The sequence below is a fragment of the Phaenicophaeus curvirostris genome, chromosome 36 (genome assembly GCF_032191515.1).
Source record: "Phaenicophaeus curvirostris isolate KB17595 chromosome 36, BPBGC_Pcur_1.0, whole genome shotgun sequence".
In the NCBI taxonomy this organism is placed as follows: Eukaryota; Metazoa; Chordata; class Aves; order Cuculiformes; family Cuculidae; genus Phaenicophaeus; species Phaenicophaeus curvirostris.
The window spans coordinates 665,811-693,808 of NC_091427.1; the positions used below are offsets into that span (position 1 = coordinate 665,811).

Here is a 27,998-nt window from a genome sequence, read left to right on the forward strand (position 1 = left end):
GCAAATTCCTGATTCAGTACAGAATGACCCTCCACAACTTCCCATCTCCACTTAACCCAGAGCAATTCTTCTCCCTCCTACTTCCAGCACCACAGGGAATCATGGAATAGGTTGGGTTGGAAGGGACCTTGAAGCCCATCCAGTTCCATCTGGGAAACCAAGGTCCAGGAGGAAAACACACCAGTCTCCTAAAATTAAGGACAACTCCAGAGCAGCCATGCCGTGTCCCTGCCCCTGGCCGCGCTCTGGGGGCCCGGGGCTTGGCGTGCCCGCTCTGCCCTCTCAGCCAGCCTGTTCCAACCCAGAACTTTCCCAACAAACCCGTGCTGTGTCCCCAAACAAAGCCGGGCCCCCTGTGCCTGGGCCACTGCTCCTCTGCAATAGGGTTCCCTGTGCCAAGGGCAAGCTGGTGGCTTCAGACCAGCACAACTCAGTGCCACAGTGAATACTGATCCGCCTGGCTCAGCCTGGAAAGCCTCTCTTCAAAGCCCTCTTAGCAAGGGGCTGGGATGGTGTTTTCCATACAGAGAAGCTATAATTACAGCTCCAGCAGGAATTTCTCTTACAGCGTTCCACTGCCAACACAGCCACCCAGGAGCAAAGGCGCAGCCGCTTCCAACCAGCAGGAAAGGTCTCCCAGTGCTAACAGCCAGTCTAAACTTGCTTTCTTTGGAATCAACCCTTTTGAGTTCAGGCAGGGCTAGTCCTGCCGCTGCTTCCCAACATGCTGGAGGAGAGGCTGTGAGGTGGCCTTAGCCACATTTATGACCACTCTTCCATGTCTATGGAAACATTAGCAAAGCCTGGACTCGAAGGTCTTTGGAAGAGAAGGAAACACAGCTGCAGTCAGGGGTACCCTGGTGACTTCACTGCTTCCAGCCTGTGGTTTACATGGGATGGAGAACATCACCACCAGGAATAAATCCATCACCAGCACGAAGCATCCCTGAAAAGGCAGCAGCACCCTGGGATCTGGCCTGTACCTGCCTGCAGAAGCAGGTCACATTCCAAGGAGAGGCAGCCGGTTGGGTTCCCTTCTTATTTAACACTGTTTATTAGACAGACTCTGCCTGCAATTTACTTAAGGCCACAAAAGCCAACAAGAATCCAGGTAATCCCGTGCTATGCAAAGCATGTCACGAAGACCTGGCGTCCTCCGGCAGGGAGGCACACGGCATGCACGGAAGAGCGTTTGGTTCCACACGAGCCTTACCTCTGCTGGGCACCTTATTCCTACTGAACGCAGCAGCGGGCTGATGTCTGTACTGATGCGTCCCCAGCTCCTGCGCGTGATTAGCAGTTCCTAGCAAAGATTCCGGGTCCCCGTGCCCTCCTGCGTTGACAAGCAGAGGGGTCTCGTGGCAACCTTTGGTCAATGTGTTTGAACTCTTCCTGTCTGGAAAGCTGTCCCTGGCCCCCTCGCAGGCGCAGTCCTCCTCCATGCTCTCCGAATGGAACAGGGCCGGCTGGTGTACGTATCGGTGCGGCGCCGGTACCTGCTGGATACACTCCTGCGCCCTGATTTTTAAGAAATGCTGGGGGCTGTTCTGCGGGTGGTAGGTGTCAGCACTCTGATAAGGCAATGACAACGACTGGCGCTCCGAGAGGTTCTGTCCCACGCTGGCGCCCATGTTCCCAGCATCCCCTTGACTCATACGCCTGAACAACTCTTGGAATTCTTGCTGCTGCTGTTGCTGCCGCCGTTTGATGAGCTGTGCAAATTCTGCCTGGGGCAGCCGCGTGTCCGTGTGCCCCGTGAGCGAGTGCCAGGGGGAAAGCCGTCCCTGGAGGATGTGCGGTACCTGCTGGTGTCGGCTGTAGGCGGGAGGCGTTGGGGACAACAGTGCTTGCTGTAGTGCCGATGCGGTGTCGTGCTGCTGTTGCTGATGTGCATTTTGAGGGAAACTGGGATACTGCTCAAGCTGGGGGACTTTCAGAGCTTGCTGAGCTGGAGGAAAGCCAACTCCTCCTGACGGGCTGTAGTTGCTGGGGGAGACGCGCGGCTGCTCTGGGAAGAGGTGGGGGTGTAAGTGCACCTGGTCGTAGCTGGTGGGGGGAAACCTGTTCACATTCAGGCTGCAAAGAACGGAAAAGAACGAGTGATTGTACTGCAACAACTCCAGCTCAGCGTGCCAGGCTGCCTTCTCCAGTCAGGAGGCAGACAGAGCTGCTCCTGGGCAGAAGGTGCTCCCTGTGGCACGCGATACAGCAGCTTCTCAGAGTCTCAGGAACCAACACTCAGAGACAAGGAGACAGCTCACTCCCCAAAACAAGGGCAGCACGGCAAGGAAACCATGCGTCACCCTGAGATATGGCCCCCCCAGCTCTTTCTCCCGGCTCCTGGCTCGGGGAAGCGGTGTGGAGACAACCAGCGGCCTTACCTGTGCGACTCGGCACTGTCGGCACTGAGCTGCTTGGACAGCTGCCGGTGGCCGTAGGTGAGAGAGGCCATCAGGTTCGCACGGTGCCGCATCTGGATCTGGTTGGCACTGGGGCTGATGGGCATTCCCCGCGCGTGGGAGGACATTCCCTGCCCGGAACCTTGCAGGAGGTTGTTGCTGACCATATCGCTGGGCTCCTGCACTTGAATAGTGACCTGCTGAGGCTGCGACTGCTGCTGCAGGCCCAGGCACGTCAGCCCCATGGCGGGGGACAGGGAACAGTTACCAGACTGCGGGAAGATTGTGCTGTGGGATGGCATCCCTTGGAACTGGGACTGGGAAGCAGCACCTCCAAGGAACAAAGACCCTCAGTAGCCGTGCTGGCCTGTAGCAAGGCTTGGAAGCGCCATCTGCCCCGCGAGATAGCGGGCCATACTGGGAGCACCAGTAAGCAAGAGAAGCGCCGCTCCCAACCGCTCCATCACACTGCGCCCAGCGTGCAAAGGTCGCACCTCGAGCCCCATGCACAGAAAGAGAAACAAAGCGGAGTTGACAGTGATTTGCATAAACCCAAGAACATCAGCCCTTCCTCCCCACCCCCGGGAGCGATAAGTAAGGATCTCATGACAAGAAACCCGACAGCACATTCCAGCTGGCAGCTCCTCGCACGCTCTCGGTAACACCAGCTCTTGCTGCCAGATGGAGAATCTTTTGCACCATCAGCAAACCACGCAAGGACGAGGCCACGGCGGGGAACCGCAGGTCCCACCATACCCACGCGCTGTTTTCCTGGAGGTTGGTGGGATCGTACAGTTGTGCCAAGTGGTCCCAGCCCAGTGGAGCAGAAGGTTCATCGCTTACCGTGGGTCTGGAGCACGCTGCTGCTCACCGGGGGCGGGCTGCTGTTCGGCTGCCTGAAGAGGTGGTTGTTAGGGTGGTTTGGGGGTGGGCTGGATGGCTGGATCCGTAACCTGCACAGCGAAACAAGCACCTTGTCACCATGCCTGCTCCTCACTAAGACACCTTTTCAACTGATGCCAAATGCTGTGTTGCTCTTGCTTTAAATAAACACCACAAAGCCCTTCACAGAATCACAGAGTGGTTTTGGTTGGAAAAGACCTTTTAAGATCATCGAGTCCATCCTCCTTTCAGGTAGTTGTAGAGAGGGATGAAGTCTCCCCTCCCTTGTTTGGGATCCCAAGCTCTTTACAGCTTGGCCTTTCTTTGGAGCCACATAACTTGCCAGAGTGAACATAGCCCAGTGGCTACAACGTAAACCCAGGGACAAGGACACCGCAGTTGCCTCCTGACTCACCGTGGACTGTAAGAAACCTTCTGATCTCCTTTGCTATAGTTCAGCCCCGTCTACAACTCATAGAATTGTGGAGTCACTTAGGTCAGAAGGGACCTCACAGCCCATCCAGTCCCACCCCTGCCGTGGGCAGGGACACCTCCCACTGGATCAGGGGCTCCAAGCCCCATCCAGCCTGGCCTTGAACCCCTCCAGGGATGGGGCAGCCACCACTGCTCTGGGCAACCTGGGCCAGGGCCTCACCCAAGTCAGGAGGCTGAAGGCAGAGACGGTTCCCTAAGCAGAAGCCTGGGAAGGTGTGAGATGTCCAGCAGCAGCTTTGAGTGAAAAACGTGAAAGAAACTGGCAACAGAAGGTAATATGCGTTCAGGCCAGTTATGAGGCAGAACCATCACTCGTCTGTCCAAAGTGGGTTTGTGCCTTTGAATCACGTTTCTCTGCTTCTGAAAGTCCTTCAGACAGAATCCAGCCAACAGGACCAGGCACAGTCACCTGGGAACTGGCTCTGCCGCTCTAACTTCACACACTTCCAATGGGGCCCTGGATTGTCCTCATCACTGGGCTTGAGCGAGAGTAAAACCCATTCCCCAAAGCGTTACTAAAGCCGTTTCTTTACCTCTGAAGCTGGTGAGTGAGCAGAGCTGGCTGGTTTTCACATGGAGCCTGCAAGGGTGGAGAAGGCTGGGGCGGCCGGATGCAGTCCTGAACCAGGCACCAGAAAACAAGAAGGGTTTGCAATCAATAGTCAATAATAACTAGCAAATTTAGCAATGCTGATGGGTGAAGCAGGACACGTCCAGATTCTGCAGCTCTGGCTTTCACAGCAGCTGTGCAAACATCACTACTCGATTCCTTCAGGCTGGCTTCTCATTCCAGCAAGCTGAGCAATCCGCCCTCCCCGGTCCCCCCAGGACCCGCTCAGCAGTTGTATCCGCAGCAATGCAGGAAAACACAGCTGAGCCTTCAGGAGGTCTGGCTCGGGCCCCAGTACCTGGATCTGCTGATGAAGAATCTGGTGGTGCTGCTCCTGCTGGTACAGCATGTGCTGCTGCTGCGTCTTCTCCAGCGTCCACTCGTCCATATGCCCACCATACATCTTCTGCAGCTGTTCACACTCCTGTAACAAAGCCAGCACACTCTCTAAGTGACCTGTTTGTGCAACCCATACTGTGCAAAAAAGCACTCTCTGAAGCCCACCAGACTGAAAAAGCGAGTAAAGAAAGCCTAACCCATTTAATTTGACAACTAGCTCAAGCCTTAGACAACGGAAAAGGAATGGATGCATGCGACACCACGGTGGCACCATCGCGTTCCCTTAAAAACACAAGCACAAAGCTCTAGGGACGGTAACTTCAAGGGGAAAAGAGCATCTCGTGTTTCAACCATGTTGCAAGGTAAAAGTCTTGTCCTGGGCCCAGATCTGACCCAAGTCATGCGCCGGCTGCGTAGGGAATAGCCCACAGTGCACTCCAGCCTCCGCCGGTAGGAACTGCCTGTCCTCTTCCCAGCACAAACTGGAACAGCCCCAGAACTTTGCTGCCACAGATGTGGGAGAGCAGCAGCTCCAGAAGCGCTGGATTAGAGCCACAAGGGCAGGCAGAACAGCCCACGTGTGGGCTCGGAATGGGGTTTGCTCTCCGGATAAAGTGAGGGGAAGCCCCCAAGGCTCCCAGCCCGCAGGTGAGCAGCACATTTGGAGGGCACTCAGCAGACACAGAGGGGACCAGCTCCTTGGAGAAGGCACTGCACGTCCTCAGCCATTAGCAGTAAGATTTCACCTTTCACTTCAGGAAGGAGGAAGGCTAAGAGAGTAGAAAGCCCTCACGGAGGCTCTTTTGAGACCCCCACCCCTCTCCGTTACCTGCTGAAGCTGTTTGATGCTGCTGTTATTGCCCATCTTCTCCAGGTGGGCTTTGAAAGCCTGGATGCTGGCAGCACCGTCAGAGAAGCGCCGAACCGGGGAGAAGCCTTCGGTGGGGAGGTGCAGAGTATTGGAGTCCTTGTAAATAGAACTGAACACAGAGGGAAGCGGGTTAGCGATGCCAGTGAGAAACGAAGCTTCTGAAAGTCCTTCAGACAGAGATATTTCATTTACATCAGCCACATCAAGTCCTACCTGCCTGCTCACCCAGAATAAATCATGGTTTAGAGCAAGAAACAAGGTGCTACTGTCTCTGTGAAAAGGACACGGGATGAGCCGGCACCCTCAGTGCCTGGGCAGATCAACGTGCTTTAAGGATGGAGACGACTCAGCCACAAACCAGACCCCAGAGGGGCAGTGACTCATTGTCCATCTGTACAAATTCATATGTCTTGCAGACTGAAAAGGTGAACAGAAACCATTCAGCAGTTTAAAAATTTAAATTAACCTCTTCAATGGCCACTTCCTGAGCCTTCCAGCTCCCCAGGGCCCCTGGCTACACCTGATTCCTGCGGAAAACAGGAGGGGCACACGGAGAATGGAGCCTGGCGTGTGGCGCAGCCTCGGAGAAAGGGGCTGGCATTGTGCTTGGGGATGCACTGAGTTAAAAACAGAGAGCAGGGACCTCTGCACAGCAGGGAAATCTTTCTAACACACTAACCACGCTGTCTGTGCACATCTAGAGTCTCCCAGTTGCCTGGACACTTGGCACTAGGCAATCAGGACAGGTATGCTTGCAAAACAGACACAGCCAGTATCGAGGCAGCCGTGCCCAAGGCACTCTCCTTTCACAAGGCTGCTTCTCCACCATCAGAGGGAGCCAGATTATTTTCCTAGAGCTGTTTTCTCGCCAAGTTGGGGCTCCCCATTATCAAAGCCAAGCACTGAGCCCCTGCCCTGCCATTCTGTGCAACCTGGATTATCGCTAACAAACATATCTGTGCACACACGTGTCAAATCGCGCCTTACACAAATCGAATTGGGTTTATCTGTCTGCCCAAATGGTTTCTGTGCAAATACGATCTATAAAACCCAGTGCAGGCTTCTTTGTCTGTCAGTAGGTCATGGAGACCCGGTCTTTACAGACCCTCTGCCATCCTGGCACTCCACCCAGCAGGATCCCACCATGGGGCCACTCGGAACAGGGCTCCACTGAAGCCTCTTCCAAGAAGTAAGCTATTTCTCCTGGGGAGACTCCTCCTTATCAGGAGGTGACTGATGCTGGACCATCTCCAGCACACCACGTTCAGCTCCTGGCACCTGCCCTGCCATAGCCAGAGGTACTGCAGTTCCTATGGATTACACACGGCTTTCTTCCAAGGACAAAGCCCTGCCCCTGCCTTTTGATGCCATCCCTTCCATTACTCTGATCCTTTCCATCTCCTGTTGTATTGATGGAAAACAGAATCACAGAATCAGAGAGTTGTTTGGGTTGGAAATGACCTCTAAGATTACCAAGCACAACCACAAGCTTTACAGTGCCAACTCCACCACTAAACCGTGTCTCTAACCCATTCAGCCCTAGCAGAACAGCTGCAGTGCCCTGTACCATTGCTGTATTTTCTGCTGTACTTTCTGTACCATTCTGCTCTCAGATATCAAGTGATCACGACCAAAACTCAGTGCTAAATAAGAAGAGAAACAGAGCTGGGGAAGGGTCTGGAGCCCAGGGATTCTGGGATCAGCTGAGGGTTCTGGGGCTGTTCAGCCTGGAGAAGAGGAGGCTGAGGGGAGACCTCCTTGCTCTCTGCAGCTCATCTGAAAGGAGGTTGTGGTGAGGTGGGTGCTGGGCTCTTCTCCCAAATGACAAGCAACAGGCTGAGAGGAGATGGCCTCACATTGTGCCAAGGGAGGTTCAGAGTGGATATTAGGAACAGTTTCTTTAACAAAAGAGTGATGAAGCCCTGGCTGAGGCTGCCCAGGGCAGTGGTGGAGCCTTCACCCCCGGAGGGGCTCAAAAACCATGTGGCTGTGGCACCTGGGGACACAGTTGAGCAGACACGGTGGGGTTGGGCTGACAGTTGGACTGGATGAGTTTCACCTTTTCCAACCTTAACAATTCCAGGATTCTATGATTCTTAAGATGGCTCAAAATACATTACGTGCTAAAATAAAACCCAGCTGCCATTCAGTGACTGAGATCTGTTCACACGATGACATAAGACTGCTAACGGTTTCTGTCCCGTTTTGTCTTGGACACAACTCAGGACAATCTGTTTAGGCCATGGCCAGGTAAACTTTCTGTGATTCTGCAGGCGAAACACGAGGCAGGCTCACAGCGTGTTACAACACTGAGGGTGGAATGAGCAGATACCACCCTGTTCGTGATGCAACAAAACAGCCTCAGGACTCGGGAGCCAAGAGGCAGCGGTGACACCAGCATATTTACAGGGTAAGTGTGTTTTAACAGCCTTATAAAGAATCAATTCCTGCTGCGTTTGAGTGACCCAGCTTACCTGTACGGTTTGAAGCAATCCTTAAAGCAGGACACAGCACATTCTGGGTGTTTTGCAAGCTGCACTTCTCATCCTATCAAGCTTTCCTGTGACCCTAGAAATCTTTCCCCTCCTGCTCCTCCCACCCCCCGAGTGTCTCCAAAGGAGTAACTCCAGGGTACAGAGGTGCTTATCTCGGCTTTCCGGAGTTCCAGCGTGGCACTAGCGCTGTCTCGGTCTGCTCAGAGTTCACCTGTCCCTGCTGATTACATCAGTGCTCAGCTCAGCAGGGATCTGGCTGCCATAAAAAGCACTTTGTCAAGCTTCCCAGTGTGAGCTGGCTTGAAAGACCGAACACAAGCACCGGCCTAGCCTGGTCGACAACTGTTTTCCACGCAGTCGAGACCAACAGGCAGCAAACTGCAGATTGCAGCTGGTTTGCAGTCTCAGAGCGCTGGTTTTTAAGCTTCCTCTGTGGCATTAGCGTCTCCGGTTTGCTGCTGTGCCAAGGACTCCATGTCACATCAACACCTCTCTCCACCAGGAGTGACCCCCATTTTGAGTGTGTTTCGACCCAATCTGCAGAGGTCCCCTCTTTCCCAGACACTGCGATTTTTCCCTTCACAGTCCAGCTCCCTTTCCCCACGTCATTCCCATCAGGGGTTCGTATCAGAAATGAAATGACTCTGGAGGAGCTTTGCAAAGAGACTTTGCAGTCAAAACACACAACTCTGGTGCGGAACAGTGAGGGTTTTCAGCCTGGCACAGATGACTCGGTGCAGTCTTTTGCTGGCATCTGCCTCAAAAGCGTTCTGCGGAAAGCCTGCTATCTGTTCCTAGCTGGACACCTACTGTTACCACAGAGGAAATCTTCCTCTAGGATGTACAGCTTATCCCCAGCCCTTCAGTGAGAGCAGCCACACTGGCAGATCCCCTCCAGCCACACAAACAGGGCTGCAGGGGAAGAGCCTGTTGATTCCTGCCCCGGTGCTGCTTCCATCCGCAGGCACAGAGCCCGTGCCGGCACACAACTCCAGGTTCCCCAGCGTGGCTGGACACCCTCTGCTCTGCAGACCAGCTCTTTGTCCCTGTTCCTCCTTCTCACCCCTCCCTGCCAAGCGGGATGTCCTCAGCGCTCCATTCCAGACGACGTGGGAGCAGGATTCGTGGCGCAAAGCTGCCCGAAGGGCCGGTGCCGTTACTCACCGGTGCTGATCGGGTACCAGGTGTGGAGCCCATGCCCGGGGTCGGAAGGACTGCTGTCCTAGCTGCCTCTGCAAGTCGGGAGGGATTTCAGCTGTAGGGTTGGTCATTGCCAGAGTGTGCCTTTTTCACCTATTTGCCAAGGATCTGCAACAAGCAGGAGCACATTTTATAAGAGACTGACGGGAGTACCCCAAAACCAGGGAGCGTTAGATAACCCAGAGTAAACAGGGAGGAAGAAGGCCTGCTGCAGTGCTCAGACCTGATGGGGGAGAAGCAAACCATGGACACGTCGCCCATGACACTCACATCACTGGCTCTTCAGTGCTTAGGGGACAAGTGTGGGTTCAGCTGCCTGTGCGCTGCCGCCAGCCTCAGCAGGAGAGAGCAGCCGTGGGCTCGTCCCAGCAGAAAAGGCACGTTTCGCCTTGAGGGGAACGCTGGTATATCCCTTTGGGAATACCCAGGGGAATGCCTGCCCTCCACGTGGATTCACCCCGCTACAGCAGGTCTGGCTCCCTCTCCTCGGGCCGAGCCACGGGGAACCCCACTGCCTGCACGGAGCCAAGAGACGAGGCACGAATAATCTGAGCAAGAGCTGGCCGCAGCCCGGGCGTGGAGCAGAGCTGCCACTTGGCTGCACCCTTGTGGGGCGGCCTTTGCACTTCAGACCCACCGTGGCCAGGCCGCCAGCAGCGGCCGGCTTGAAGCAGCAAGGGCAGGGTGCACAGAGCCTACAGCTGCTGCCGAGCGTGGGGAAGGGCGTTGGGCTGAGGAAGGGCTGCTGGCCAGCCGGTCTGAGGGCGCCATCCAGTCCCTGCTCCGCTCTCTGGGAAGAGGGAAATGGATCTGCAGGGAAAATCCTGCACGGGAAAGCAAGCAGGGTCCCTTCCTCTGGGCACAGAGCCACCAGCACCAAGGCTGGGCTGCCGCTAACTGCAGAGCCTGGGGCAGCAGCTTCAATTAAAGCCCCTCTGCATTGGAATTAAGAGACCTCAGCTCTTTTCCAAACCGTCTAAGATGAGGGGAGAGCGCGGGCCTGGCAGGGATGTGCCGAAGGGCCGTGTGGATCTGGCAGCTGCTGTCCCGAACACTGCAGCGATGCTCAGAGCAGCCGGGGCACGGGGCCAGAAGACAGAGCAAACGGGGCGCCTACCCAGGACACCCGGGCTTGTGGCAAGCAGGGGAGGCAGCACATTGCCCACTGAAGGCCAGGCAGGATGAACGCCTCCTCATGAACTCAACTCTCGTGAACCAGCAGCAAGGGAGCAGCTGTGGTAACGGTGACAAAGATCACTTGGCCAGAGACACTGGGGATACTAACAGGGATTTCTCACCCTCGCTCTGTTCCCTGCTAAGGCTCCCTGCGACTGCAGCTGGGGAAGCAGAGAAGAGCAGCAAGCAATAAAGTCGTTGCCTTCTCCAAGCCCAGTCTCTCCTTGCCAGCTCCCGAAGCCACTTAAGCAGAAGACAGCAAGTTAACAGAATGGAGAGTGCTTAGCGTAGTGGTAACTTGCCAAAGGCTGTGCCACTAGCTGTTTAAGAATCGTTTGATGCAGGCAGGGAAAGTTTCCCAAAGAGCTTTACAGCTGTGGTTTGCTAAGATCGTTTTATTTCAGACCTCCAGGGAACAATCTGATCCCGAGCTGTAACAGCACTTTGGCTGGAAGAAAGTTTCCCAAAGCTCAGCGATGTGACCGTTCCCTGGAGCAGAGCAAAGACTCTGCTCTCGTTTCAAGGTCAGATTAAGGAGGGCAAAAATTGCTCCCTGGTGGCTGCATACAGGGTGTCCAGAGTGGTGTCCTGAGAAGCTAAATATTTGCATCTGTCCCTGATGCTAACGCTATTTACCCTTCTCTGATGGCTGCTGGCATGTTGCGACATAAGGGGGTGGAGAGCGAGTTAACTCACAGCCTGGCTGGGGCTTTTTCTGGGCCACCTGGTGGAAGAAGAACATCAGGTACGAGAGGACCAAGGGCAGCGCCGTACAGAGCCGCAGAGCAACTTACGGGTCCAAGGAGATTTGCCTTTCAGTGGGATCTGAACATTCTGGTGGCTTGCAACCTACAGAATACTGCATGGGGATTCAGAAGGCTTCTAGATGAGCGAATGTTTTAACTTCGACTCAACTGAAAGCTTAGAGTTTTGAATAGGAGAGGTGCAAATCCGCCCAGGTAAGACATCCAGGCCAGGAATCGGATTTATCCAGTTTGCACAGCCAGACTCTCTACCCTACCACGTGAGGTGCCATCAGAGGACATCACGGGCCTTACATTACAATTCCAATAGCTCTCTAGGCAGCTCATCTGCGTAGGGAGTCAGTTCCTGAGCCCTGCTCAGGTAGGGCACAGCAGCTTAAGAGGGGCCAAACAGCCCCCAGAGCCTGGAGATGCAGGTGCTTTGTCTGCTCAGTTCTACAACTCAACCTCATTTCTCTCATGGCACTGCCTTGCAGCTGAGGCAGGTCACGAGCAGGTACCATCCCCATACTGTGGCTCAGTGGATGAACAGCAGCTCGGGAAGCTGGGAAATACTGGGCGAAAGAGCACAAAGACAAGGGTGGTGAAGAACTGGAGAGTAAGGCTGCGCAGAAAACATGAGGCGTGCTCTGCTGAAGGGCTAGGTGGACACTAAGGCAGAGCTGGAAGCGAGTTTTCAAGTGTACCAGCTTTGCCTTTCTTCTAAGCTCAGGAAGGCAAAAGGGGTCTCAGCGCACACTCTGCACAATTTGTCACCCACCGGCCAAATCCCCCCTCCGCTCTGGAGCACTGACAGGAGAGGAGCAGGCAAAGCTCTGGAGTGCCACCTCCACCCACCCCAGGGTTTCTCTGCCTGCATCCAACCCCCAGCTGGAATCTTTCTCCTGAGCACAGCCCCTGCGGAATCACTACCTGGCTCGAGGCGGTGGCCTGTACAGGCTGGGGGGAGTCCGGAAAGCTTTCCAAGTTGGAGGTAGGAAGGAGGAGCAACTCCATAACTGCACCCACCACACGGAGAGCACCAGCTGGTTAGCAGAGCAGAAACTACGCAAAAGCTACTAAGAAGATGTTAGCAAGGACTTGGTTAGTGTGTTCACGGACTGAGGAAGTAAAAGCATATTCCACCCGCTTCCCACTATGTGTGGAGCAGACAAAGGGAACAGAGGTTTCCAGCCCGACACCTAATGATTCCCCTTATTGGAGCAGAATCTTTTCAGCCTACTGCTAGAGTACATTAGAAGCTAGAGGTACCCGGATTTCCAGCAAGCTCACTTTGTTTAAGGCATCAGAGTTGGATGTTTACTGCACGTCTTGATACAAAAGCTGCGTCGACACCCAAGGCCACAGATGAGATCCTCCTGTCTCCACGACCCAGCAGGGAGGGGAGGATCCCTCAGCACTCATTTGGCAGGTTAGTGTGGATCGCATGCTGGTGCACACTAAGCAAAGGAATTTAGCGGTCTCAGAGTTTCTGGAGAACCTACTGCTCAAAGAGTGAACCACTGCAGGGGAAATCGAGCTCTGCAAGCACCCAGCAGTGTCAGAGGAGCCATTGCCAATGGTAATCAACACCCACAAAAACAAAGGAAGTGTTGAGCCTTTGCTGTACTCAACACTGCTACCTGTGACGAGGTTGCCCGTGTTTTAATTCAGCTGCAGAACACTCTTAAAGGGTGATAAGGGCAAACGTTAACAGACTAGGGGTTACCTCTGCACAGCTTCCTGGTCTGGCTCTCCATCGGAGCTCTCCTCATCCACAGGGGTGACGGCAGGAACAGCCTGTGGAGAGGAGAGAAGCCATAAGTTCCCGAAGGCAGCAAGCACAGCCCCATCCGCACAGCGGACACCTGACCTTCCCAAACCGGCTTCCACGAGGACATTTGCCAGCTCCTCTGCAGCACCAAGGGCGCCTTCCAACATTCCTTCCCCAAATACAGCTGCACAAGGCTGCTGCTTCTTTTGGTGCTGCCAGAACTCACTGACATGGGTGCATCAAGGAGGAAAGAACACGACCAATACTCAAGATGGACAGTTTAGTTTTCTCTGTTTGATCAGCAAAGGAGAAAAGCGACCCTTAAAACCAGCTCCTAAACACTTTGCTAATCCAGAGAGAAAAAGCCATCTCTGCTGCTGGCTACAGGAGAGCACAGCTGCTCTCCCACATGGGACCAAAGCACCTCGCCACTCCAGAGCAAGGAACCTTTAGAAGCAAGCAGGCAACAATCCCCACAGTGCTTCCAGAGCACCACAGACCAAGCCTCTAGCTCCATCTTCTACGACCTGGAGGCAGCCCCCTCTGCCTGCAGGAGAAGATATTTATAACCACGCCACCAATTCCCTCTTCCCTTCAGCCACTTACTGGCGTCATAGTGACGAGCGGAGACGGGCCCCGCGGACGTTTCAGCAGCTGCTGCGCGTGAAGCTGGATGTTGGCTCCGCCGTCGGAAGCTCTGCGCCCCAGAGGGCCCGTGCCGTTCAGGAGCTGAAGGGTGGGCGGCTGCAGCAGGGACTGCTCCTGGGAAGCACAGACAGCGCCGTTATCAACCCCGCGCCAGAGCCTTCCGGCACCTGAGCTCCCCAGTCACAAACCCAGAAGATGTGGCTTCTGGGCTTAGGAGAGATGAAGGAATATCACTGACATCTCTGAGCTGAAGCGGGGCAGAGAGAGGCAGCATCAGGGGAAAAGAAGCATTTAACATCCCTCTTCCCTGCACTCAGCAGGCCACAATTGTCAGCTCCAAAGCCAGGCAGCACAGTCCTGCTTCTCCCCAGCCCAGGAATTCATTTCAAATTGCAGCATTCTGTCATTATTCAGCTTTTAAAGTAACCAACTAGAATCATACCTAAAGAGGGTAAACCTTGAAGCTTATAGATTGGAAAACAGAGAGCAAACATGACACAGACGCCCCCCTGCACACCGGTGAGGCACAGACCGCGGCAGGGAGCGCTGTGTCGCTCAGTACCTTGTACTCCAGCTGCCCCGTGGGCTGCCGAGGCAGCACATTCTGCATGAAGTTCACATTCGGGGTCACCTGCAGGAACGGAGCCTGAGGAGTGACACGGGGGAAACCAGGCAGGAGCTTCTGCAGATCATCCATGACTTCCGTGCTGCGCAATCACATTTAGAGAGAGGTGAGTTAGCAGTGATGCAAAGAGAACTGCGCACTGGCCCAGCTTCCCTTTCAGCTCTGGAAAATGGTCACAGGCACTGCGTGGTTTTAATTTGTCCTTTTTTTCCCCCTCCAAGCTGAGATTTGCCCAATTTCACTCTTTGCATTAACCTAAACCACCTGTACCACAAAGAACTTGAGGTGGGACATAACAGTGGTGCTGCTCAGGTGAGAACTGGCTTGTGCACCAGTTAACACCAGTATAGCTAACAGAGACCTTATACAGGAGAAGGAAAGAATCCCATCCTCAGCTGAAATATTAACCAGGTTGTGCAACGGGACCAGGACGTTTAAAAGAATGGAGATGCTCTGGATGTCTTTCTTTGTCTGGGAAAATCAAGTTCGCAAAAATAACTCCAGGCCACTCAGAGCTGGAGCAGGAAAACAAATCCACACAGGACATGGATAAACCTGTGACATCTCAGGAGAGCCAAACTCGTGTGGTGCTAGGAGTGAATCTACAATTCCTTAAACCCTCCCTCAGGGAGTTAAGTCCAACACTAACCGTGGGTCAGCCACTCCAACTGTATGCCTTCGCATCGAAAGGTAACGGACCAGAGCTTCCGGTGATGGCTCTTCCCCTTCATCACTGTCCAAGTTCATTGTTCCATCAGTCTGGGTAGAAAAAAAAACATTGGAGAAGTTGAAATATAATGCAAGGATCAAAATGCTTCACTGCAGGCCCAGGTAAAGAACTTGCAGGGTCATCAAGTGGAGTACGTTACCTCAACGATTTGGTTTTCAGGGTTGATAAGCTGGACTTGCGGCACGTTGATGCTCATGGTATTGCCCGTCTGTTCTGTCAGCTGAGCAGAGAGAATGAGATTGGAAGTCATGAAGCTGTAGCATCTCTTACAACCCCTTTACAAACAGTGCTGGACTAGCACCAGCACACAGATCTAACCACCTGGGAAGAGGGAGGCTACCCAGAAAACAGCAGACCTGTTTATTCTTTATTCCCTAGAGGCTGCCTCATTCCCCTCCTTGCTCCTGCTAAAGCAGGGTCAGCATCTCTTGTGCTTCCTTTACAACCTGGCCTCTCTTAAAGCAAATATTAATTTCTTGTATAGCAGCACAAGGTGAGAAAGAAGTATCACAGAGCAGTCCTGGCCTGCAGACTCCAACTCTCAACTTCCATCGCCTCCTCCCCTGTCACTAACCGAACACAAAACTTGGCTCAAAGGGCATCAGCTAAACCCTCAGCCAGTGAAGAAACTGTTTCTAACCTTGGGATTATGGCATCCTAAATCACAGAATCATGGAATGGTTAGGGCTGGAAGGGACCTCAAAACCCATCCAGTTCCACTCCTGCCATGGGGAGGGACACCTCCCACTGGATCAGGGGCTCCAAGCCCCATCCAAACTGGCCTTGGACACTTCTAGGGATGGAGCAGCCACCACTGCTCTGGCCAGCCTGGGCCAAGGTCTCCCCACACTCACAATAAAACATTTCTTCCTAAGACCTCACCTCAATCTCCCTTCTTGCAGCTTCAAACTGTTCCCTCTCATCCTACTCCTGCCCTCCCTGATCCAGAGCCCCTCCCCAGCTTTCCTGGAGCCCCTTTCGGTACTGAAAGGCTGCTCTAAGGTCTCCCCGCAGCCTTCTCTTCTCGGATGAGGGATGTTTTGATGCTTCTGCCAGGATAAAGACACCCACAAGCAAATTTAGCAAGTGCAGGGCTGGCTGCCCTTCCAGGGCTGGAAGCAGACTGTGCGAGCAGGACCTACCTGGATGTTGGCCAAGGTGGGGAAGGTCATGGTGCGTGGTATACTTGGAGACGATGCGATACGCAGATTCTTGTGTCTCTTCAGGCGGTCGCAGAGCAGGCTGTAGATTGCACTGTAGTGATCGTAAGCATCGGCTCTTAGCGACTGAAAGAGGAAAAGGGAAGCGGTCAGTTGTTTTGGTCAAGCCGTAACTCTCCATGCTGTACTGAGGCTGCTCAGCCTCCAGAGGTGATGGGCAACAAACACAGCCATTTGTTCTTCTGGGGGAACGGGCAGAACACAACTGGGAGCTGCATGGTCTTACCTGGATCGTGCGCTCCTTGTCCAGGCCCATGTCCGCCATCGCCAGCAGCACGTCCTCGTTCAGCGGCTCCATCTGCCTTTCTGTCTTCAGGTGCTGGCACTCTGCTATCAGCTGGGGGGGCAGAGACAGACTTCAGGGCAGGCGCTCCCCACCAAAGCACCAGGCGCAGACTGCGAGCTCTGAATGCTGATGGCACACAGTTCAAAGTGTGGTGCCTTAGGACTCAGCGCCAAGGGGAAGGATATGCAGGTGAGGGGTGACCAGAAAGCAAGCCCAGGAGACACAGAAAGCAGAAAGGCTGCTCGCCAGCACTCAGAATGAGAGTTCTCAAACAGCTGAAATGAACACGGCAGCTGAAACGAACACTACAGAAGTACAGAGACTGTTTGCAGCCCAGCAGAGCCCCACTCGCACACCAGCTTGCTCCTGCCTCTCACCCTGTCGAACTCGGCGTCTGCCTCCCCGACCTTCATCCACTTGTGCTTGCAGATCTGCTCCATGGAGAGCCGCTTGCTGGGGTCCAGGACCAGCATGTGGCGGATCAGGTGTTCACATTCTGAAAGGGAAGAGAGGGGCTGGGTATTACATCAGGAGGGACACGGCTTCTGCTGGAGGCAGCCTCACATCACAAGGGCAAAAGCCGTCATCGTGTCCCTCCCTGCCTTGCCAGCTCTGGCTCAGGACACAACCAGCTTCTGGAGGCTGAAGGGAAAAGCATCACGTTCATCAAAGTGGACATTCTCCACTCAGCAATAATTCACTGTGAGGGACTCCTCCATCGTATTATGTGTGTGCTGTAACCGTGGCGGACTGATGAGGCTTTCCTTCCTGTGTAGTGGGATCCACACTTGCTTTAAAAGCAACACGCGTTGTAATAAGTGTTTTCCGTAGGAAGAGAACCTCTTCCCTGAATAAGGTGCCAAGCAACGATGCTTTCAGCCAAGAAACTCCATAAAACCATGCAAAATGATTCCTTAATCTGAGAGCAGGCAAGCAAGACACACAACTCATTCTTGAGCAAAGCTGAGTTGATCAGAGATTTTAACCCCACTTTTCAGATAGAATATTCATAACAGAAGCATTTCTGCAGACACTGGACACAGACGTTCATCTCTGATGGGGCTGTGGCTGGACATTCCTGTGCTGTAATGCTGTGAAGGGCTTCTTGTCTAGAACAGGTACAGCAGAAGCCTGTGTGTTTCTAAATCACTGTTCCATTTTTAGCTTCTGGATTTCCTAACATTTAAGAGTAAATATTTGCTAACATTTTCCTATAGTTTGCGTAGTTCTATGCATGAAAGCTGAGGGTTTAAATACAAGTATGTTGGCTTCTAAGTCTTAGATTCAGAGCTCATTTTAGCTTCATGTTACAAATCACCATGCAGCGGATAAGCTTGCCAGCATACCGCTTCCCTGGCATCAAAATCAACTGGAATGCTATAATTCCAGTGCTCTGAAGGACCTGTGCACAGAGATGTTGCAGCACATGCACCTCTTACCTGTGGACATGAAGAACGGAATGCGGAATTTGCCGCTGAGCACCCTGGCCCGCAGGTTCTGCAGCGTGCTCCCGTCGAAGGGCAGGGCACCGCAGACCAGCACGTACAGCACCACGCCGAGGCTCTGCATCCCCAACAGCAGCCGTGAAAGCAGCAGGAGAGGAGAGACCAGGAGGCCGCGGTTAATCGCAGTAAATGTTGGATACATAGAATAAAACAATCATCATAGAATCATGGAATGGGCTGGAAAGCCCACCCAGTTCCACTCCCTGCCCTAGGCAGGGATACCACCCACTGGACCAGGGGGCTCAAAGCCCCATCCATCCTGTCCTTGAACACCTCCAGGGATGCAATGGAATGAATTGTATTTTGGGGAACTAATTACAATAGCACCGTGCTCCTAGTGAAGGAAATGTGCGACAGAGCAGCCAGAATAAAACTGTATCAGTATCTTTTTGACAAATATGTTTTGCTGTATCACGTACTGAGCACCCGGGAGGCAAAGCCCAACAAACAGAGCAAAAATGAGATGAAAGTAAGAGAGAAAGGAGTACATCGCATACCCAGATGTCAACCTTTGGCCCATCATACTCTTTTCCTTCAAAGAGCTCTGGAGCAGCATAGGGAGGGCTCCCACACCAGGTTTTAAGCAGCTGCCCAGGCGTGAAGATGTTACTGAACCCAAAATCTGAAAGAACAAAGAGAACTGGTTAGAGGAACACGAACCGCTCCAATGGTCCTGAACACATGGTGATTCCCCTCTCCTGTTTCCAAGGAACTCAGCAGACCTCACACAGCATAGCTGGCGCACCCCTGGGCACTCAGCTCCAGGAGGACACAGCCAGACTTTTCTTCTTCCCACTCCAGGGACTAAACCCTCAGTGTGGGCATGGTTTACACTCGTGAGGAACACCAAGCACTGCATGTTCCCGTGGAAATAGCTTGAGTACAGACAGTGCTGCTCATATCCAGCCCCAAACCAGGGCACAGGGACAGAGGATGAACTTTAAAGCGTCACAGAATCAAAACATGGCAGTCAAACACCCGCTCGGTTGTTACTGTTGGAAATGAAGTCATCTGAATTTCCAAAACACAGGAGCAGTCGGCCTTCAGAGGATGATTCCAGGGAAACAGTACCCAGCTGCACAGTTGTCTCTGCCGCCTCTGCCAGCTTTGGAGCTGTTCTGGCTCCCATTTAGAGCAGAATGTGGAACAAGTGCTTAAGTTACGGCTACCAGAGCATGCGATACAAACTACAGCACTGAACGCCTTTCCATCTCCTAACAACAAAGCGTTTGTAGTCAAATTTAGATGTAAACGCACTCTGACTGTGCAAGAATGTGCTGTAATTTTGGTACTTCATGTATTTTGGGCAAATTGCTCTGGTTTGGTTCCTTTTACTTATCCTTGTACGTACTCGAGTGGGCTTTGCAGCGCTTTGGTTACCAAACATATTTTCCAAGCGGTGGCTCTCTCCCTGCACAGGACAGAGGAAGGAGCTGTTCCCTGAGCTGCCGCTCTGACCCACAAACCGCATCACGCCGATCAGAGCGAGCGGCAGTGGATCCTGCAGCCAGGACAGAGCCGCCTCGTGCCAGCTGGTGGCCGTCACCAAACAGACACACCACAGCTGCTTCCCGCAACCTTCTCTGCTTCCCAGAGGAGTTGCTGGCGCCTGGCTTGCTTTGAAACTCTGCCCCTCTCTCACATCGGGGTGGAATTCACCCACGGGTTTGCAGCTTCTCTTGATGGTGGAGTGGGCAGTGCGCACAGCTCTGTGGAGTCTCCTCTTGGAGAAATGGGTGAGGAGGGCAGAGATGCTGTGAGCACGTCAATGTTCAGCTAGCAGGTCCTGGAGCTCCTGCAGTCACCCCATGGGCCGTCCTGGATTTCAGGATGAAAAGCTTCTCCTCATGGAGAGCTGCTGCTCTACCATGCACTTGCCAGGTGAGTCACACTGCTCATCTCGGAGCTGGGGCCAGGTGGCTCTGTCTCAAAGGGTGGGAACGGCTTCTAGAACCCACCTGTGTGGCACGCACGGAGGTCATGAGGACTATCCATGCTGCTGCCTGGCATAAAAAACATGACCAGATGTCCCAGACGACCCCCTAGGCGTTCAGCCGATGGAAGACATATCTTAAACACATGATTATAAAGGTTTGAGACGGACTCTGCTAACGGGTCCAGCAACAAAGCTTCTGCTGACCCTGTGCATCGCTGCAGTATTTGTTCTGGGAGTGAAAGAGATCAGCTGCTATCGCTGCTTCTTTCTCTTGAAACAATGGAAGAATCAGTGTCAAGCTGTGATTGATGAGCTATAGGGACAAAACACTTGGAAAATCCTATACGAGAAATCAGCTTTTCCAGGCAGCTTTTCAAATCACTGCTCCACCTTCCTGCCAAGCCAAACACCACCCCCAGGGTGGGAACCATCTCCTGAGCTGTTCTGGGAGCCGAGCTCTGGAAGGAAAAGAGTTTCCAGCGCCCTGAGATAAAAATTCCATGATTTTCAGACATCCATAGAGCTTGTCAGCACGCTCGCTGCTGTAGGAAACCCAGCTGCATTCCAGTTCCTACCTGGCTGAGTTTCAAAGTGGCTCGATCTTTCTTTTTATTTGCCAAGCACCCCCATACACACAAACAGGTCGGATTTCACCCCACAAACACAAGGTGGCCTCAAATCATCATCCTGCACAAAGCAAATACTAGAGAGTGCTGCTTGCAAGGACCTCTGGCCAGCCACTCCAGGAGCAGGTCCACTTGTAATTCCATGGTGACGCCTCTCCTGCTCAGCGCCTGCTCCCAGAGCAGCGAGAGCAGGTCAGCACACTCGGAGGACATGGTTTGTCCCATTGAGCACCCAGAGAAGTTTCAGGTTTGTTCCTTTCTACTCACAGAACCACAGAATGGGTTGCATTGGAAGCGACCACAAAACCCATCCAGTTCCACCCCCTGGCATGGGATCAGGTTGCTCCAAGCCCCCTCCAACCTGGCCTTGAACCCCTCCAGGGATGGGGCAGCCACCCCTGCTCTGGGCAGCCTGGGCCAGGGCCTCCCCACCCTCACAGGAAAACATTTCTGCTAAGATCTCATCTCAACCTCCCCTCTTCCATCTTAAAACTGTTCCCCTCATCCTATCCCTGCACTCACTGATCAAGAGCCCCCTCCTCAGCTTTCCTGGAGCCCTTTCCTATATTCTTTCCCCATTCCATCCTCACAAAGTGAGGATGAGAGACGCCTAAGCATTTACTTACCATTTTACCCCAAATCAAATGTTAAGCTCTGATCTGACACCTGTGGATGGCCTTAAAGAGAACAGTAACAGGACCAGACTGTTCCCACTCTCCAAGATGCCACCAAGCTGGAAGAGCATCCCCAACTCCCAGCATTGAAACTGCTCCCAGACTGAGAACTTTTGTAGCCTTAAGCACTTTTCTCTTTAAATCAAGTCTCAAACCCTTGTGAAAGCCGACAAGCTCTCCAGGGAAGTCGATTAAGAGCAGGGGCAAAGTGCTTTCCAGAAATGCTCTGCTATACATAAGAATTAAACGTTAAGGATGAGCTCTTCCAATTCCAAAGCCCATGAAATGAGATGACCAGGGCAGTGTTAAATCCTCTTGTTCCAATCGCTTGCTACATAATCCCACAAAGCTAAATAAAGTCAAGCCTATAGTCAGTACATGGGAGTGCTCCACAGCCAGGGCGCAATCCTGTGTGCGAGAGGATCACAGACACGCCAGGCTCTGTTAGGTCAGGCCAGGAACTGCCTGGGGTGCAAGCTTGGAAGGGCAGTTATTCACAAAAATACCTGCTGCCCAGCAAAGCACTGGAACGGACTCCAAGGACCTTTAATTCAGTAACTTCAGCTGCTCTCCTTGCAGGGAATAAAATATCCAGAGCAGACAGTGCAGGGAAATGATTCCAAGTGCTGCTTCCCCTTTGCTGCTCTGCCATAAACGTCTTCAGCCTCGTTTTTCCACTCTCTCACCCAGCCTGACCTGCTTCGGAGACGTCCTCAACCAGCAGCGGGACTCAAAACAAGGTCAGTTTTTCATACCAGCCTGGCCCATCACCCAATGCATCGGAACGCTGTGGTATCTCGATCCGCATATCGGCCTGTGGAGCCAAACCTGCTCTTTTTTAATTCTCCTTTTATTACGTGCTATTCGAAGGGAGATAGAAATCTCCCAGCTACAACCTGGCAGTTCCAGCTCTGGGCAGCGGGCCACACAGAAATCCGAAGCTTCCTTTAGCTGCACTGCGCTTCCTTGGTTCTGAATACCTGGAAGCAGCCAATGCCTACATTTATGAACTCCTGAGCGCAGCTGCCTTCCTCCCACGCCGCTGCCCCAAGCTCACCTGCTATTTTGATGTTGAGGTTGGCATCTAGAAGGAGGTTTTCTGCCTTCAGATCTCTGTGGACGATATTCCGACAGTGACAGAAGTTGACGGCAGCCACTATTTGCTTGAATTTTCTCCGGGCTTCCTTCTCCGCCACGCGGCCGTGGGCCACCAAGTGATCTGTGAGGGATGAAGAGAAGGACAAAGTGGTTACAGCGTGAGCTGGACAGAGGATTCTCACACACTCGCAGAGGATGGAGATGGAGCACAGGATATTTTCCAGGGTCCAGCACCGGACAGGATCACAGCTGAAGGTACTCAGAAAGAGACACTGGCACTGCTACCTCACCAGAGCTGCTCCGAGAGGAAGGCTCTAAACACGACCAACGCTCCTTGATTTAGAGGATGCTGATGGGGTCAGCAGGAAAGTCACAACTGGTTTGTGAAAAGCATAAAGGTTTTAAATCTTTTTCTACGTCAAAACAGAAATAAAACACCTTCAACCTTCTCCTTCAGTCCAACACCTTGCATCCCAGCACCTGACCAGCGAGGGACAGGTTTGTGGCCACACATCATCCTCCTTCCCTCTGGTTTTTCACGGGAAATCTGTCTGTGCTCTGACAAGCCGCACCAAAGAGAACGCACCAAAACGGTGCAGTCCTGGCTAGAGACAGGCAGCTCCTCACCACCAGCGTTCCAGCAAAATCCCTGCCAGCTGCAGGAAGCACTGACCACTACCTACACCCCTCTCCCAAGAGCGAGCCACTCGTGAGCGGATGGGAGCGACACTCCGCCACGCTCCGCAGCACCGGCCAGCTCTGCTGCAGGAGGCTCAGCAGCTCCAACCCACGTGCTCCTCGCCTTGCTGGACACGGGGTGCTCTGCAAGGCTCAGCCAGGCTGCAAGCCAGCCCCAAGCACACAAGTTCCCCCTGGAAATTCTGCAACTCCGTATGAAAGCATGGCTTCAGGAATGGTTTTACTTCTGCAACGCAACAGAAGGGTCACCACACACCCTTCAATGCACAACCAGGGGCTCCTGATGCTCAGAACAGGTCCCTGCGTCCCCGTTATGGGTCTGGGGCAAACACACACAACATTCACCAATGCGTTTCGTGATAAAAACAGAGCCAACCTCTCCTGTGGAAACCTGAGTGCTCTGGAAGGTTGTTGGAAATCCATCCTCTCACTCAAAGGTACCAGCAAGGCTTCCCCCAGAAGCCATAACCACACACACAAACAGGAAAAGTCCCTCTGAGAGATCCCAAAGGCAGGCGGGCAGCAGCATCCCAGCATAAATCCACCCACTTAAAACCTGGAAGCACCAGGCCTAGGGCAGCCACTCCTCGGGGATGGACAGGCCAGAGCCGGGCAGTAGGAATGGCAGGGAAAGGAGGAGAAGCAGCACCCCCCAGCCTGTGAGGCACCAGCAACAAAACCCTGCCAGGAGAAGTATATATTTAAAGCCAGGCCGAAGCAGTTCATCCCACTCCCTACGCTCCATAAAACCCCAGGGCTCGGCAGAGATACCTGGTGCTGGAAATAATCAGAATAAATCACTTCTGAAGGGTTCTCACCAGGTGGTTTGTGTTTTTCCCATTCACTCATTAATTAAAATACCTGTGACATAATTGACTAGTAGTAAATACTAATTACCGAGATCCATCAAAGCAGTTCTGCTGGCTCCCGACTGTGCAGACACCGGCTTCTCGATGGTCGACCACTTGCGCTGGCCAAGAGCGAGGTTGTTTTCTACAGACCTTGTCAGTTAGGTTTTATTCATCGGATACACCAACTCCAGGAGCAACCTGAACCAGGGCTGGGGAAGGAAATCCAGGGGAAGGACACCTCCAACTGGATCAGGGGCTCCAAACCCCATCCAACCTGGACCTAAACATCTCCAGGGATGCAGCAGCCACCACTGCTCAGGGCAACCTGGGGCCAGGTGGGGACCTCACAGCATTGGAACTGGATGGACTTCGAGGTCCCTTACAGCCCAAACCATTCTATGATGCTATGATGTTTGCAAGTGTTTCTATTAAGAGAGTCTCCTGCAGGCAAGAAACCAAACCCAGCTGCTGCAGCAGGGTGTCTCTACCAGGCCCTTCCACGTCTATCTGTATCCAAACTGGGTTCCCCTGGCCCCCGGCAGTGACATGTCCTGTTGGGTCCCACACACTTCACTGTCCTGCCAGATGCCCGCTTGTGCAGGAAGCTCCGCTGCCCCATCCTGCTCAGGCTGGAAAAATATCTCTGTAGGTTAGGCGTGAAATTCCACTTTTCCTAGAGAACTGGCAGTGGAGGCTGGTCCCCGCACGTAGATGCAGCGCTCAGAGATCGCTGACATTTCTGCACAAGCTCCAGAGGAAGGGCAGGAACAATGAAGCTACAGAATACTTCGCATACCACCGAGGGCAACTGTGCGCCAAAATGAACCATTGCGAGTTTCATCTGCACAGACCGATCCTGCGACAGAGGTCACAGCGCTGACCCAAACGCCCAGCTGGGAGCCAGCACGCTGGGCCCGATTGCACCGAGCCCACGAGCACAGACTCGCTGTGCACATGTCAGAGCTTAAGAGGTGCACGATGCTGGCCTTCCAGAGAGGGAGGAATCCATGGTTTCAATTCCCAGTCCTTAAAAACATCAGTCCCTGTTCTCCGTACGCACACAAAGCACCTGATGCTGCTCTCTCTGTTAACACAGTAAATTCCTGCATCAAAGAGAAAGTATTGGCTGGTCGAGAGACAGGGCTGATGCACAAGATCACACTTGTCACCTCTGCTTTTAAGCTGGTTTCTGTCCAGAAAGCAAATGCTGCTTAAATGTCCCATCTCCGTCTGAGGGACTAACTCAGATTTCCAGCACAGTCATAGACTCATGGAATGGTTTGAGTCAGAAGGGACCTCAAAGCCCAGCCAGTTCCATCTCCCTATGAAGGGACACCTCCCACTCGATTCAATTGCTCCAAGCCCCATCCAGCCTGGCCTTGAACCCCTCCAGGGATGGGGCAGCCACCCCTGCTCTGGGCAACCTGGGCCAGGGCTGCCCCACCCTCCCAGCAAAACATTTCTGCCTAAGATCTCATCTCAATCTCCCCTCTTTCAGTTTCAAACCATTCCTCTCATCCTACCCCTGCACTCCCTGATGAAGAGCCCCTCCCCAGCTTCCCTGGAGCCCCTTTAAGTGACCGTGTGATCTCAAAGACAGCCTGACCTTCCAGAGCCTGGTACCGTGTTGCTCAGCACATGCCTCCAGCTCAGGACAAGCGGCAGGGTACGGGGAGATGGGGCAGAGTCAGTAACTGCATTAACCAGATGACGATTTTGTTACTTCTGAGAATGTTTGTTAACAAACCAAGCACCCGTGTTCTTGTCCGTGAGGGCTGCGGAGCATTTACGGTATTCATGGTAAGCAGCTGAAATCAAAACAGACTTTTAGACTGTTTGACCTCAAAAACAGGACACTGGAGGGACCTGGAACAAAGAGCACCCTGTGTTTAAGGTGAGACATTCATTTGTTCGTAACGTCAAACCAGTGACCCAACCACAGGCAAAAGACGTACAGGGACAGAAATAACAATTTACATTTTGCTGCCGAAGCCCACAGCAAAGCGAGGCTCCTACCCGGTCTGGGGGAACTATCTGAGTGTTTCCAGTAAGAGCTGAATCAAGGACACTTAGGGTACAGCTTGGAGCTCCCAGCTATTTACTGCAAATTCAGATAATCTCACTGGGATGGCCCGCTCAGTGCTAACCCAGAGGAACCTGCAGAGCTCGGACCAAGCGACTGGAAAGGCAAGTGTCCAGCCCTTATCAGGTGGCTTGAACCACAGCCGTACAGAGAAACTCACATTCTTTCAGCTAAAAACTCTATCCTGTATCACTGCCTATGGAACAGTTACAGTTTAAGCCTTTGAAAGTCTTTGTAAAGCATCAAAGGAAACTTGCTGGACGCAGCAGGAGTTCACTGAACACCAAGGATCCCCCAGTGCCCAGGAACAGGTGCTGTGACAGCTATTCCTGCAGGAAATCCCCACAACACTCCTGTGGAAGGGCTGGGCACTGGACACCCTCGTGGAAGGCTGCTGACGAACACCAACACTTCCACTACAGTTGATCGATGGAAAGGCAATGTATCCAGCACCACTTCAAAATCCAACTAGATGAGTCTTCCCAACCTCTTTAAACCCAAAGGCAGCACAAAAGAGCACCAGCACCACCTGCCAATGGAACCCAAAGAAGACGCGGAGGTTATGGGAATCATTTTTCCACCAGGATGGGGTCCTTTATTTCTTTACCCCTCTTGTCAATGGAAAGCTCTCTGGCTGAAGGGCACCTCTCAGTGAAACTGGAGCGGGTAGCAGCTATTTTCAGTTTATTGGCACTGCCCAAGTGCATTACCTGATTAAAGAATGCAAGAACTGTACTTACCAAATATTTCCCCTCCACTGGCATACTCTGTCACCAGATGAATCATCCTCTCCGCCTCCATAACCTGGGCACAAGGACAGAGAAGGGACAGATAAGGAGGCTGCTGGGTGTGAAAAGAAACGCAGCTCACTGAAATTTTATTCCTTCTCCAACACCCGGAACTGCTTTTATCATCCTCAAGGGGATTCTGATTCCAGACCAAATTTCTGACTATTATCATTATAGGCCCTTTTCTCCTTTTTCACTTACACCTTTTAAGCTTTATAAGCTCAGGGAAAACAGGATTTTTAAGCTTGGATTCCTGACGAAAAGCTGTGAAAGGCTCTGAATTCCCAACACCAGGCTTTAGTAGTTTTTATCTAAAAATAAATGCCACTGAAAGTACCCAGATGAAACACGCTCCACAGTTGGTTCTCTTTTCTCACCCTAGCAAAGCCGAGCTACAAGTGTCACCTCCTCAGCATCACAACAAAAGCTTTAGATAGAATAAAACAGGTTGTACAAACAGGTTTTTGGCTCAAAAATAAAGTATAAGGAGTCAGCTTGTAAAGAAGCATTCCCTGAGAACTTTAAGAACACCACAGTTCTGCAGTGCCTGCTTACGCATCTCAGCCTTGGCTAAATATTAACCTCTGCCGCTTCTGTTCAGGTTTAACTCCTTGGAATCCAAACAATTGCTTCTAGTTGTCAGGGACGGGGAGAAGCAGGCTGGGATGAATGGACAGGGTCTGGTTTTAGGGAAAAGCAGCTTCTATAGAGTGTCTACTGCCGGTATTGATCCTCTTCTAGGAAAGCACGGAACAGACCAGCAAGTCCTTAGGGCCATAGGGCAGCTGGGCAGGTGGATGAGAGCCGGGGAGCCGCACGCCTCCAGGCCTGCTGGCGGATCACACTTACTCTCTCCCTTAAACTGAGAAGGAAAGCCTGCACCCGGTTCCAACTGGGAAACTGCACAGCACACAATAGCCATAAACAAATGGCAAGAGGCCAGCCCACAGCGGAAGCGTCATCTTCCAGAAAAGAGAAGGATCAGCCACACTTTCCCCCTCCTGCCCTGCTAATCAAAGTACTTGGAGACCTTGAAAAGATAAAGGACCTTCCCAGTGTTTCACCTAGGAGAAACAGAGGAATAACCCTAGAAGAAGCACTGCCACGCAGCGCAGAGGGATGGAGGAGCCACTGCAGGGTGCTCTTACCTGGTACAACCTGATGATATGGGGGTGGCAAAGCATCTTCATGATCTGAACTTCCCTGAAGATCTTCTTCAGGTTCTCCTCATCTAGTTGTGTTTTA

General features: G+C 52.8%; 1 protein-coding gene across 1 annotated transcript; it reads right to left on the bottom strand.

Moving 5' to 3' along the window:
* Nucleotides 1-27,998, bottom strand: LOC138732721 (serine/threonine-protein kinase SIK3-like). Its single transcript, XM_069879377.1, is given in 20 exon segments — nucleotides 1-2,076; nucleotides 2,382-2,730; nucleotides 3,243-3,352; nucleotides 4,310-4,395; nucleotides 4,685-4,810; nucleotides 5,555-5,705; nucleotides 9,256-9,399; nucleotides 12,940-13,010; nucleotides 13,591-13,746; nucleotides 14,195-14,339; nucleotides 14,907-15,016; nucleotides 15,127-15,207; nucleotides 16,130-16,273; nucleotides 16,434-16,544; nucleotides 16,871-16,989; nucleotides 17,933-18,056; nucleotides 18,496-18,620; nucleotides 22,292-22,453; nucleotides 26,706-26,769; nucleotides 27,902-27,998. Coding segments are annotated over 20 exon segments (3,360 nt in total). The 5' UTR covers nucleotides 27,944-27,998; the 3' UTR covers nucleotides 1-1,136.